This window comes from Dasypus novemcinctus, chromosome 17, assembly GCF_030445035.2.
Source record: "Dasypus novemcinctus isolate mDasNov1 chromosome 17, mDasNov1.1.hap2, whole genome shotgun sequence".
NCBI lineage: Eukaryota > Metazoa > Chordata > Mammalia > Cingulata > Dasypodidae > Dasypus > Dasypus novemcinctus.
The window spans coordinates 50,035,293-50,049,180 of record NC_080689.1 but is presented as its reverse complement, the minus strand read 5'-3'; the positions used below and the strand labels follow the sequence as shown (position 1 = coordinate 50,049,180).

At 38.0% G+C, this 13,888-nt stretch overlaps 1 protein-coding gene across 2 annotated transcripts in view; it reads left to right on the top strand.

Moving 5' to 3' along the window:
* Positions 1-13,888, top strand: part of PUS10 (pseudouridine synthase 10) — a 106,413-nt gene that overhangs the window by 3,949 nt on the left and 88,576 nt on the right. For both annotated transcript variants that reach the window (XM_004470479.5, XM_004470481.5), the window contains exons 2-4: positions 450-590; positions 6,452-6,706; positions 7,889-7,975. In XM_004470479.5, coding sequence (XP_004470536.1) covers positions 465-590; positions 6,452-6,706; positions 7,889-7,975 — 468 coding nt within the window. In that variant the 5' untranslated portion in view covers positions 450-464. The remainder of the gene's footprint in view (positions 1-449; positions 591-6,451; positions 6,707-7,888; positions 7,976-13,888) is intronic.

Sequence of the window (13,888 nt, the reverse complement as noted above, 5' to 3'; positions counted from 1 at the left end):
TCAAAGGCCCTAAAGCTATCTAATTAAAAGATCCCCTAATTGGATCCAATGCAACCGAAGGGCCCCACGCCCACAGGAATGTATTAATTCTAAGAACGTGCTCTTTTCTGGGATTCACAAACTTCAAAATGTCACACTCTTCTCAGAGGCAATCATTTTCAATTGTTTCTATTTCTTTTGATCAATTTGGTTATAGTGATATACTTTATCATAATCCAGAATGCTAAACTAAATTCTTGATGGTTAGAAAACTAACTGATTCATCTTCTTCCAAACTTCTTTCAAGTTTGTGTTTTAGAATATGTATATATAATGAAAGGGGTATATTGGAGAGTATGAAATAATATTTCTTAAATAAAAGTTTTCATCCTTAAAGGTGATGAAATGTTTGTCTGTGAAAGTAAAACACAGGTTGCTCATTAGTGTTTTAACTTTTTTTTCCATTTTAGTTACACTTTTTCAATATGTTTCCATTGATGGAAGAGAACAAGCATGTGGCTTGGTTGTTGCTCAGTTCTGGTACCTGTCCAAGATGTATCTTCAGATTCTGTGGTGTGGATTTTCATGCACCTTACAAACTTCCCTACAAGGTATTCTCATTTTTGCAATTTTAACAATGTTCTCTATATTTTTGTACAAATACCTGTACATTTGAAAGCAAGTATCAGAACTCTTCATTAAATTAAAAAGGAAAACTAATCAAATAATTTCTGTTTTGGAATTGCCATTACCTTAAAAAGTAAATCTCAAAAATGCAGATTCTTTGTTTAGTGATTATATCTAACATTATTATAGTGGAATCTTTGTGGAGCAATTTCCTCATACATTTAATGTTCATATAGACCTTTCCAATGGGGATTCCAGGCAGAATATCACACAATAGTGCTCACATAGTAGATGTCATTCCCCGTGGCCAGCAGGGTTAAGCATCCTGCCCAAACTTACATAACTATTAAGTGAGCAAACTAGAATTTGGACATTCTGCCTGAGTCCAAAGCCTAAGATCTGGAGCTAGAAGATATGGATTTTTTTCCTTCCAGGATTAAAAAGACATATGTTGTTTTATTTCCTTCATTTAGTTTGTATGTGTGTGTGATTTTAAAAGTTTATTTCTTCATTGATTTACATATTGTCTTCTCTCCTTCTCTGCCATGAAATGAGTGTTCCAGGAAAGCCCAGGCCTTGTTTGTTTGTTTTTCCCAAGCACAGTGCCTGCAATAGAGTAGGTATCTGTTCAATAAATATAGTTTGAAAAGATGAACAATTTAATGAAAGACCATTGATCATCTTATGATTTACCTAAGTCAAAGGTTTCAGTGAGTCCCTATAATATAATAATGCAGCATTTCCAAAACTTGAGTGTAAATTCTGTCCTCACCCTATCTTATCACCACCCCTACATGAACTCCACTGTAATGCTTTCCTCGCCACCCCTATAATGCCACATAGGTATCCAGCCCCTGCAATTTGTAGATATGGATTTGAATCCCAGTTAACTACTTTCCAGTTTCAGTTTTCTAAAGTGGAATTAACATTCATGTCACAGTTTTAAAATCATTTTATACAAATAGATATATCAGATATATTTTATTTGATGTGTTCTTACAGGTTATTGTGGGAAGATGGCAGAGTAGGTACCTCTAGGGCTCAGTTCTTCCACCACAATAAAACTGTTGAACTGACAGGAACTGTCTGAATTAACTGCTGGAAACTCTGGAGTCTAGGGAAACACTTGACTCCAGCATCTAGTGAGGAGGGAGAGGTAGAAGTACTGAGATAAAGAGCCCTGAGTTTCATTCTTCCTGCAGAGGCTATAATTCCCTTTCCCCGGTATCTAGCAGGTAGCAGCGAGGACTGGAATTCTGCTGCTGCAGCTTGCTGTTGCCAGGGTGTGAAGATAAAGAACTAGTTCTCCAAACACCAGGAGTGTGTAGTCTGATTTCAGATCTATACTTTTGATCACTTACTTCAGATTGCTGGGGTCCTGCTCAGAGGGCAGCCATTGTTCCACCCCTTTAGGCAAAGATAGTGGGAGAGGAACCTTAAAGACAGTCATTATCCTCAAACTGCAGAAAACAGGTCTGCATTAACTATGCATAGAAGCAACTTCAGGTGCCCTTACTGGCCCTTCCCCCACCCTTTCCTTAATGCAAGGTGGAACCAGCTTGCATTCTCATTGTGGGTCCCTGGCCCTGTTTCAGAGGGAGTATAGTGGCCCCTGTGTGCATACTGGGGTGCTTGTATGCCAGTGCTGTTCTGTCAGTTGGAAGTCGAACAGACTGAGTCCAGTAATGTGTGTCAGGTTCGCCCTCCCAGAATTTGTCGTGAAGGTGGAGAGAAGCCCCTTGCAGACAACTGGGGCTGTGTGAGAAACAATTGTTTCCTGGGGCTACCTGCAGTAAGTCATTTAAAAGATAATCCAGGATGGGGAGGAAGACTATTTCAAAGGGAGAAGAGGAGGCCTTCCCTCAAATTCCTATAATTTGTAAATAGGGAATTCCTAAGCCTTCTAGCAAGCACTAACTCAGTGAAAGAAGCCATTCCCAGATTCAGCTGCACATAGGCTCAAATACAACAGAGAGGATCCTGCAATTCCCAGTTGCCTCTGGCTAATGTTTTTTTTTTTCAAGATTTATTTATTTTTATTTATCTTCTCCCCTCACTCCCAATTGTTTGTGCTCACTGTTCGTCTTCTTTTTAGGAGGCATGGGAACCAAACCCAGAGAGAGGTACACAATCATTTGAGCCATCTCCGCTCTCTGCTTGTTGTATCTCTCATGGTGGTTCCTCACTAATATCTCTTTGTTGTGTCATCTTGTGTCAGCTTGCTGCGCCAGCCCACTTCAGCGCATTGTCTTGCTCATCTTCTTTAGGGGGCACCAAGAACCAAATCCAGGACCTCCTATGTGGTAGGAAGGGACCTAACTGCTTGAACCACATCTGCTTCCCTCTGGCTAATCTTGATATAGGAGGACTAAACTCTGCAAAGCAGAGACAGTTTGCAAATACAGTGAAAGTTGCTTTTATCCTTGGTTTGTTTGTTTTGACTAGCTTCTTACATTCAGTAAAATCTATTTCATATCAATAGCTAGATGCAAACTTAAGGGACCGCCCAGGGACTAACTCTCAGAGTTAACACTTTAAAATTTAAAATGTACAGTGTACAACAAAAATTACAAGACAAACAGAAGTGATGGCTGTGGTAGTTTGAAGTATCCATCAACTGGTGAATGGCTAAATGAAATGTTGTATTGTCGTACTATGGTATATTATTCAGCATAAAAGGCAATGAAGTTCTTATACATGGGACAATATAGGTGATTCTTGAAGACACGTTGAATGAAATAGGCCAGACACAAAAGGACAGATATTATGTGATCTCACTGGTATGAAATAATTAGAGTAAGGAAGTTCATAGAGTCATAATCTAGATTATAGATCAAGGGTTAAGGTGAGGGTAGGGAATGGGGAATAAATGCTTAAATTGTTGAGGTTCTGTTTGGGTTGATCATGTTTTGGTGATGGATGGTTTTGATGGTAGTACAGAATTGTGAACATAATTAATAGCACTGAATTATATATTTTAATGTGGTTGAAAGTACAAGTTTTAGGTTGTATATATGTTAGTAGAATAAAAATGAAAAACAAACATAGGGCTGTACAATACAAACAGTAAATCCTATTGTACATGATGGGCTATAGTTAATAGTATAGTTATAAAAGTGTTTTTTTTATGAATTGCAGTAAATATACCACACAAATGCAAGGTGTTTATTTTAGGGTGGTATATGGGAATGAAGCACTAGAAAACCCCAGTTTAACTTAAATATTGAGGCATTGTGCTGAACCTTTATAACTAAGGGTTAAGAATTATATACATGCCTATATTATAAAAAATAACACAAGGTTAATATCTGAAATTGCTGAAACTGGCTGGATTAAGCCTAGACCTGCTATTATGATGGTCACTCATTCTAAACAGGTCATTGTCCCAACCCAGTTCCTGAAGGGCACGAGTTGGTGTGTCCACAAGACCCAAGAGGATGAACTGATTCAGACATACGGTTTATTTGGACTTATAAACAGGAGAGAGTCTCTGGTGGTAGCAGTCTGGAGAATGGAATTAACTCAGCAAAGAGGCAGGAAAATGAGGGGTTATATAAGGGTTTCAGAACAAAGACATTCCATAGAGTATGAGAACAGAGTTCCTACTAGGGTACCATGATGTTCACATATGGGGTCTGGTGATGTTATCACTGCATACGTAGGAATGAAATTTACTGCTCTGAGGAGATTATGGTTTATGATACCATCTATACATTCTTTCCCCTCTGGGAAAGGTTGTTAACTTATGTCTGGGTTGCAGTTAGCTATGTGCTGTGGCCTTAAGGGAATCCTGGGCCCTAGGTCCCCACAAGGTCTCATCCCTGTTTATGGTTATGTAAAACTTAGCCTCTCCCTTATGTATAACCCGTTCTACTCTCCTGTTTGATGTCCGTATGGAAAACCTTGTGACTGATCTCTACTCTGTATTTTCCTATCCAAGAATCTTGATCTCTGATAATGATTATAACTTTGTAACTCACCCTGGTTTGGTACGCATCCCACCATGTTCAACCCTTTAATGTTTATTTATGAAAGAACCCATGCCCAGCTCTGCCCCAATTATTCATTAGCAATTATTCATTCATTAGCATGGTATAAAATATTAGAATTTCTGCAGTTCGCGGGGGCTGATTTGAAATTGTACATCTCTGGTCTCCCGCCAGCAAATAAATCCTCTTTTATTTCCTAGCCTAGTTTGGTGTGTCTGTCTGTTCTGCAGCATTGAGCAAATGAATCCAACTGAAGACCATCCTGTTCCCTCTTCAGGAACTTCGTATTTTATGCATGATTTTTCTGTGAACATGCATTTTTTTCTAATAATAATAAATTGGCAGTTTGGGGGTAAATATTTTTAAAATTTTCATCTGTTCTAGTTGTAAATATATATATACGCATATGGCTGTACATGCATACCTACATACAAGCACTGTGTTATACTGACATTGATCCTAGATAAAAATACACTTGTGTGTGGGTTATAATATACTTGTATATGTGTGCAGTATCTCCCTGTGAAAGATAAAATAAGAATTAAAATCACAAACAAAATAAATTTGTGTCAAAGACTTTTCCCCTTTGGGAAACGGATGTGGCTTAAGCAGTTGGACTCCCGCTTATCATATGGAAGGTCCAGGGTTTGATGCCCAGGGCCTTCTGGTGAAGGCAAGCTGGCCCGCACATTGAGCTGGCCCAAGCAGAATGCTGGCCCACGCAGGAGTGCTGCCCCACGCGGGAGTGCCAGCCGATGTAACAAGAGACATGGAGGAGAGACAGTAAGAGATGCAGCAGAAAAGGGAGCTGAGGTGGCATGACACAAGAGGATGATTACCTCTCTCCCACTCCAGAAGGTCCCAGTATCCGTTCCCAGAGCTCCCTAATGAGAATACAAGCAGACAAAAGAACACACAGCAAATGGACACAGAGAGCAGACAGTGGGGGCGAGAGGGGGAGAGAAATAAATAAATAAATCTTTGGGGGAAAAAAAAGATTTCTCCCTTTAGAGACAGTAATTAGTAATTTGAATGAATTTCCAAAGGGTATTCATTCAACAACTTAATGGTAACACCTGTATAATTTGGCAAACTAGAGCAAATATCCTCTGAGTATTTGGATGAGTGATACATCTGAAACTATGAAAATAATGATTTCAAAAAAATGTCAGTTTTTAATTTCTAATACAAGGAGTGATAAATTAAGCAACACAGAATGTAATAGAGTGCTTTTATTTGATACATAGATACATATAAATGATTTGTAATCATGGTGCCAAATTTCAGTATTGCCAACATCTGTTTACCTTTGTTTAGTAAATTATCTCCTTGAGCTTATTTAACTTCTTTTTCTAATCTCTAATTATTCTGGTTTCATATTAAATAAACATGGCATTCTGAAGTTTTGGTAATTGTTAGATTATCAAATAACCAAATGAGAATGGAAATTCAGTTTGTACTTTCATATATTAATAATTTGAATTGAAGTTTACATTTTTTACTAAGATTAGCAAGTGATTGATCCCACAACAGAACTACAAACCAAAGTAATATATTTGCTAGTGGAGCCTTTGTATATTAAATTTAGACTTAGTTTCACAGATATATGAAACTCTTGAAAAAATATTCATATTTATATCATAGGAGTTAGGTAATTCTCTTTGAAATTCCCTATAAAGCTAATGCAGGCTGAAAAAATTAATTGCTCCAGAGTTGATATAAATAAATATTGTGATATGTTGAAATTTTCATGTTTTCATTCATGTTTTCTGCCTCGTTCTACCTAGAATCTCTTAGGGGCTTGTGAACAGCTTATTACTTTCTTTTTTTTTTTAACTTTTTCTTTTGAATTCCAGGAGTTGCTTAATGAGCTACAGAAATTTCTGGACACTGAAAAAGATGAAATAATTTTGGAAATTCCAAACCCACCTCCCAAAAAAATTCGGCTACAAAAACTGGAAGATGGAATTGATAATCTGAATCAAAATGGAGAGAGAAGGATCTCAGTTATTGGAGATGGAAATATTGCTTCCAAGAACTCAAATTTAAATGTATGCAATGTATGCTTAGGAATTCTTCAAGAATTCTGTGAAAAAGAGTTTATTAAAAAGGTAAATCCCTTTTGTATTAATTTATGTAAAGATTTTCATCCCTAAGGCCTAGAATTCTGGCTTTGAAAGAAACAGTGCCTGTCCTTTCAACTTGTTTTATACCAATGGATCATTAAAATGTTTTCTTAAAAATTTCTTAAACATGGAAGTCCACTATTCTCAAGTCATCTGTTTATCAGCATGATATCTAAAAATTAATGAAATAACTACCCATACATTTCAGTGATGAGTGCTATTCAGTTGAAGAAAAATTTAGTTTTTTTTCCTGTTTGCTGTTTAATATAGCTAGGGAATTAGGCAAATACTCTTTCTTAGTCATACCTATTAGTGTCTAAAGAAGACAACTGCTACAGCCTTATAGAAGGTGAATGCTTAGATGTGAAATTGCCTGTGAAATGTGTGTGTCTGGGAGGTATTGATGGAAGTATTAGAAGCAATATTAATTCTCAGCCCAACTCCAAATGGAGTTTATTGGTAATACTTTATTTCTAAAGTGCAGTGATGAGTAATACCTGTCTTACAAATAATTATTTATACTTTTTTTGTAAGTAGGAAATATTTATAATCAGAGTATTTTTTTAAAGGGTAAATAATGTTGAAGTAGAAGATATTTTTAAAAATTTATTTTAGTAACATATATACAATCTAAATTTCCCTTTTAACCACGTTCAGATATATTTCAGTAGTGTTAACTACATTCTCAATGTTGTACTACCATACCATCTTCCATAACCAGGAGTTCTTTATATATTCTGGGTATTAAACTTATCAGATAAATGGTTTCCAAATTTTTCTCCCATTCTGTAGGTTGTCTCTTTACTTTCATAATGAAGTTCATTGATGAGTAAAAGTTTCTAATTTTGATGAGGCCCCATTTATTTTTTCTTTTGTTGTTCATGCTTTTGGTGTAAATTTAAGAAACTATTGCCTAACAAGGTATGAAGGTATTTCCCTATGGTTCTTCTAGGAGAGATTTTTTTTTGGATACCTCATGACATCAGTCTTCAGGGTCATGGTTAGCAAATATTTAATTTCAGGAAGTTCATGAGCACTCTTACCCTCAAATGTAAATGTTTAGAATTTTTATAGTGTCAGATCCTGGACCAAAAATTCGTGTTATGAAGGCTAGAGTCAACTTTTCAGCAAGTCCTAGGAGTTTACATAATTTTAATACTTTTTTAGGTGTGTGAAAAGGTTGAGGCATCTGGATATGAATTCAGCAGCTTGGTATTTTCAGTTTCCTTCCCACCACAGCTATCTGTTAGAGAGGTAAGGTCATTTATATGCATAAAACTGTATATGAATTAAGAATTTTACTGAGCATTTCCCCAAAAATGGGAATATAGAAATGTTCTTTATAATATGTATTTTTTTGCTTTTTGTGTACTAATTGAATGATTAAGAACAATTTATAGCTGTTCAACAAATACTTGTTGAGTGAATGAATGAACAAAGGAATTACTGGTTCACGTTAATTTATTTATCATAGGACTGCCATCTTTTAAGTATCAATAGCAGGTATTTAGTGAACATTTGCTATGTTCAATGCATGCTAGTCAGAGGAAGAGTTTTGATTAGGATGCCAGAGATCTTTTGAGGCAGATGAATCCATTTTATAATGGTCCAAGGATAAGGTTTGTATCAGTTTACTGACTGCTAGAACAAATACTGTACAATGTGTTGGCTTAAACAAGAATTTATTGGGTCACAATTTTGAGGCTGGCTGGGAGAAATCCAAAATCCAGTCCTCAGCAAGGTGAAGCTTTATTTCTGAAGACTGTGGCATTCTGGGGCTAGCTGTGGGCAATCCTTGATCCTTGGCTTTTTGGTCACCATTGCATTACATGTGGCAGCGTCTTCTTTCTCTTCTGGGTCCCATTGTGGTCCAGCTTCTGTCTGTTCCCTGGTGTCCAATTTCCTTTGCTTATGAGAACCTCAGCCATATTGAATTAAGGCCCACCCTCGTTCGATTTGGGCACACTATGATTAATAACATCTTTAAAGATCCTGTTTACAATGGGTTCACCACCCTCAGGACCAGGAGTTGGAAGCCTTTTGTGGGGGATATGATTCAGTCTCCAACATGATCATTTCAATTATGACGAACCTTCTTATTCTCTGATGTAAAATATAAAAAAGTGACCCCTCTTCTACTCAATGATACAAAGAGAAAATAGCCTCATGTTTATTTTAACTTTGAGCTTTTGCACCTTTATTGTCAGTTTTTCCTGTGTTAAGTGAAAAAATAATAATCATTACTGTAATATTGTTGTGTGTCAAAACTGACATGAAAACATAAAAGTTTTTTTGATATTGCATTCTCAGATTACAAAAGTGGGTTCTAAATATACCCATTTATACTTATGAGGTGTCTTTTCCCCCAAAATTTCAAAGCATCACTGGAACATTACGTCTTATCTATCACTTTCTTTGAGTGAGCATATTTATTAGCACTACAAATGCTTAAGACTTGTTGAAGCTAGATGGCATGATAGAGAAGAGCTGGGAAGTACAAAGAGTAGAATGATTTTAAGTAGTAGCTCTGTGATGACAAAATAAGTAGTGAAAGAATATAGGGGATGGTGATGATATACTGAGGTTTATAAACACGTAGAGTCATTTTCTAGTCACTCATCGAAGCATTTCTCACTGATAGTCACTTCAGAGTCCTGTATCAGTAGAAAGAAACAGAGACTTCTAAAAGCTAAGTGAATCACAAAAAGTCACAGTGTTCAAGTGACTAAAATAAGAATAACAAGTATATTTTCTTTTTTTCCTTTTTTTTTTTTAAAGATTTATTTATTTATTTAATTTCCCCCCCCTCCCCTGGTTGTCTGTTCTTGGTGTCTATTTGTTGCGTCTTGTTTCTTTGTCTGCTTTTGTTTCTTTGTCCGCTTCTGTTGTCGTCAGCCGCACAGGAAGTGTGGGCGGCGCCATTCCTGGGCAGGCTGCACTTTCTTTTCACGCTGGGCGCCTTTCCTCATGGGCGCACTCCTTGCGCGTGGGGCTCCCCCACGCGGGGGACACCCTTGCGTGGCACGGCACTCCTTGCGCGCATCAGCGCTGCGCATGGCCAGCTCCACACGGGTCGAGGAGGCCCGGGGTTTGAACCGCGGACCTCCCATATGGTAGACGGACGCCCTAACCACTGGGCCAAAGTCCGTTTTTCCCAAGTATATTTTCTAAATGTTGGTTATATATCTTAACATCAATCCCTTCTCAAAGTTTATACTTCTACATGAAAATTTCTTATCACTTATGTGATGATTTTAACAATTTAAGTATTAATGATTTAATATTTATTGAATACTTGGAAAGTATTCATATTGCATGTTAGATATAGAAGATGTTTTCTCTGTTTTTTTAAAAATTTTTCCTCCCTGAGATGGCTTCCTTGTCTCTTTGCATGCTGTTGTTGTTGTTGTTTTTTTAGAAGATTTATTTATTTATTTCTCTCCCCTTCCCCCCACCCCCCCACCCAGTTGTCTGTTCTCTGTGTCTATTTGCTGTGTAGTCTTCTTTGTCCACTTCTGTTGTTGTCAGCGGCAGGGGAATCTTTGTTTCTTTGTTTCTTTTTGTTGCGTCATCTTGTTGTGTCTGCTCTCCCTGTGGGCGGCACCATTCTTAGGCAGGCTGCACTTTCTTTCGCACTGGGTGGTTCTCCTTATGGGGCACACTCCTTGCGCGTGGGGCTCCCCTACGCGGGGGGGACACCCCTGTGTGGCAGGGCACTCCTTTTGCACGCATCAGCACTGTGCGTGGGCCAGCTCCACATGGGTCAAGGAGGCCCGAAGTTTGAACCACGGACCTCCCATGTGGTAGACGGACCCCCTAACCACTGGGCCAAGCCGCTTCCCTGCATGTTATTTTTGCTTGTTGTTTGCGTTTGTTGGCTGCTCATTGGTTTTGTTTGTTGTCTGTTTTTTGTTCTTTAAAAGGCACCGGTAACTGAACCTGGGACCTCCCATGTGGAGTCGGGCACTCAACTGCTTGAACCACATCTGTTTTCTGCTCTCTTTTTGTTTTTGTTGTTGTCTGCTTGTTGTTTGCTCATTGTCTTGCTCAGGTTTTTTGCTTGTTGTCTGTTTGTTGTTTTTGCTTGATGTCTACTTGTTGTTTTTACTCAAAATCTGCTTGTTGTTTGTTTGTCTTCTTTAGGAGGCTCCGGGAAACAAACCTGGGCCCTCCCATGTGGGAGGCAGGCACTCAGCTGCTGAGACACATCTGCTCCTCCCCAGATACTATTTTTAAAAATAGAATTATTCTGCTTTAACTCTTATTTGCTTTTTTTTTTTAAGGAGGTACTGGGGATTGAACCTGGGACCTCATATATGGGAAGCAGGCTCTCAAACACTGCTACACTGGCTTCCCTTATTTACTTTTTATAACTGATTTTAATCCCTAAGCTGCTCAGCAGAAATGTGTGACTATTCCAATCATTGGAGAGGTAATATATTTCCCTTGTTTAGTGTTATTACCAAGTGTCTCATTGTTGTCCTTGTATTAATGAGTAATATATTTTTTACCTATTCATGTCTTAAAATTAGTAATTATTCAAGAGCCATGCAATTTATTGTAGAATGCTATTTTCATAACGCAGATTTCTTCAGAAAATTAAGTTTCTGGTTCACTTTGTGGTTTTATTTTTTATAATGTTTATTTACTTTTATTGCAATCTTTTATTACTTCTTTAGAGTTGAGATATGCTGGGCAGGCCAAACTGGATATAAATTGCTTTTGAAACTAATTAATTTATGTGTTCCATGTCCTAATTTTAAACAAACTTAGCATATATTCAGTATATTCTTGAATTTTTAATATAGATTCTGTGACTTTTTTTATAATTTATTATTTTCCTTGTAAGTGGATGTTTATTTATTTATTTATTTTTAGGAGGTTCTGGGGATTGAACCCAGGACCTTGTATATGCAAAGCAGGTGATCAACCACTGAGCTACACCCACTCCCCAAATTCTGTGACTTCAGCATTGTGGTTTTCAACTTAAATCTTATAAATATTTTTAGTTCTGTGTAGAATAAACATCAATATAAATGGAATTGCTTGATGCTGGTTATCTCATCATTCAAAGTAGAATATATAATTGAACCAATTTGAATGATTCACTGCTACTCTGAAAGAAAGACTCTGCAAAAGAAATAAGCCTGTGGTGGCCAAGATACTTATATTTCTAAGAAGAAAATTATGTTCACAGATATATTGGTTTGAAAATAAATAATGTTTTATCACTATAGTGGTATTTATTACATTTCTGTTTACAAAAGAACCAAGTAAAGAAGGGGACTTCAAATATAGGAATTTTTTTTTTTTTATGCAGCTATAAAATTTTATAACCCACCCCTAGTACTGGCCTTACCAATCCCTTTCGGGCTATAGCCATAGTTTTTATTTTTATTTTATTACCACAAACACACTAATTTAAAAGCATAGGAAGAAAACCTTGCAGATAGTGTAATTATCATCATTTTCCACTAAGTTTGAGAGAATGTGGAAGGAAGAATGGAGTATAATTCTTTTCTTTTTTTTTTTAAGATTTAAAAAAAAGTTTATTTCTCCCTCCCCGTTCCCCCTGTTTTCTGCTCTCTGTATCCATTCCCTGTGTTCTCATTAGGTGGCTCCAGGAACTAATCCTGGAGTGGGAGAGAGGCAATTACTCTTTTGCACCACCTCAACACCCTGTTCTGCTAAGTCTTCTTATTTCTTTCCTCTGTGTCTTTTGTTGCATCATCTTGCTACTCCAGCTCTCCATGTTGGTTGGCACTCCTACATGGGGCGGCTTTCCTGTACTGGGTAGCATTCCCACATAGGGTGGCACTCCTGCATGGGGCAACATTCCCGTGTGGGCCAGCTCACCACTTGGACCAGCTTACCCTCACCAGGAGGCCCTGGGCATCGAACCCTGGACCTCCTATATGGTAGGCGGGAGCCCATTTGGTTGAGCCACATCCATTTCCCTGGAGTATAATTCTTAAATGTGTTTTCCTAGGAACTAACCGATCCAGTCAAGGTAGCTTTAAACTGAATACTGCTAAAGAGGAGAAATATATGCAGCTTAACTGATAGAAACACTAATGGACAGCATGTAAGACATGGTCAACAGAATAAATGGAGGCACTATCCAGGGACTCACAAAAGACAATGATATAAAAACTTGCTGGACATAATACTTAGTCTCCAAAGTTGATATAACAGCATACAAAGTGTGAATAATAAAATAAACTCTAGATTATTAGGAAGAGTAATATGATTATTACTGTGTCTTTCTGGGATGGGGTTTACCATTCGAATATAGCAATGAAAGGGTAAGTCTTTTTTACAAAACTTAGATTTGCTAAAAAGGGAGTTGTAATAATGAGATATGTCAAAAAGTATATTTCTACATTGAAATCCGAGATCCTTAAGAGAGGAAGGATGCTGAAGACCATCTAAAGGAGGATAAAAAGAGAGTAAAACAGGGCATATGGAAGTATGCTATTTGCCACCTGGCCAAGGGAAGAGGTTAGAAATTTCAGATTACTGTATTGTCATAAGGACTGATGGATATGATAGTGATGAGGGGCTCCCAGTGTCTAGACACCTGATGGAAATCACATTTGTCCAAAAGCACATTGTCTACAACATTTGGATTGGAGTACTTTCTTCTTCTAAAGTAGCGGTTTTCAGACTTTAGCATGCATAAGACTCATTTTGGCAAGTTTCCTCATTTTGACTCATTTTGGACTCCATCCCCAGAGATTCTGATACAGTAGGTTTGCATGGGACCCATGAATTTGCACTTCTAACAAGTTGCTACTGTTACAAGGACACACTTGGAGAAACAGTGCCCTAAAGATGATTGAGGGAAGCAGACTTGGCCCTGTGGTTAGGGCGTCCGTCTACCACATGGGAGGTCTGCGGTTCAAACCCCAGGCCTCCTTGACCCGTGTGGATCTGGCCCATGGGCAGTGCTGATGCATGCAAGGAGTGCCGCACCACGCAGGGCTGTCCCCGTGTAGGGGTGTCCTGCATAGGGGAGCCCCACGCACAAGGAGTGCATCCCACAAGGAGAGCTGCCCAGCGCGAAAGAAAGTGCAGCGCTGCACACACGGAGAGCTGACACAAGATGATGCAACAAAAAGAAACACAGATTCCTGTGCTGCTGACAACAACAAAAGCAGACAAAGA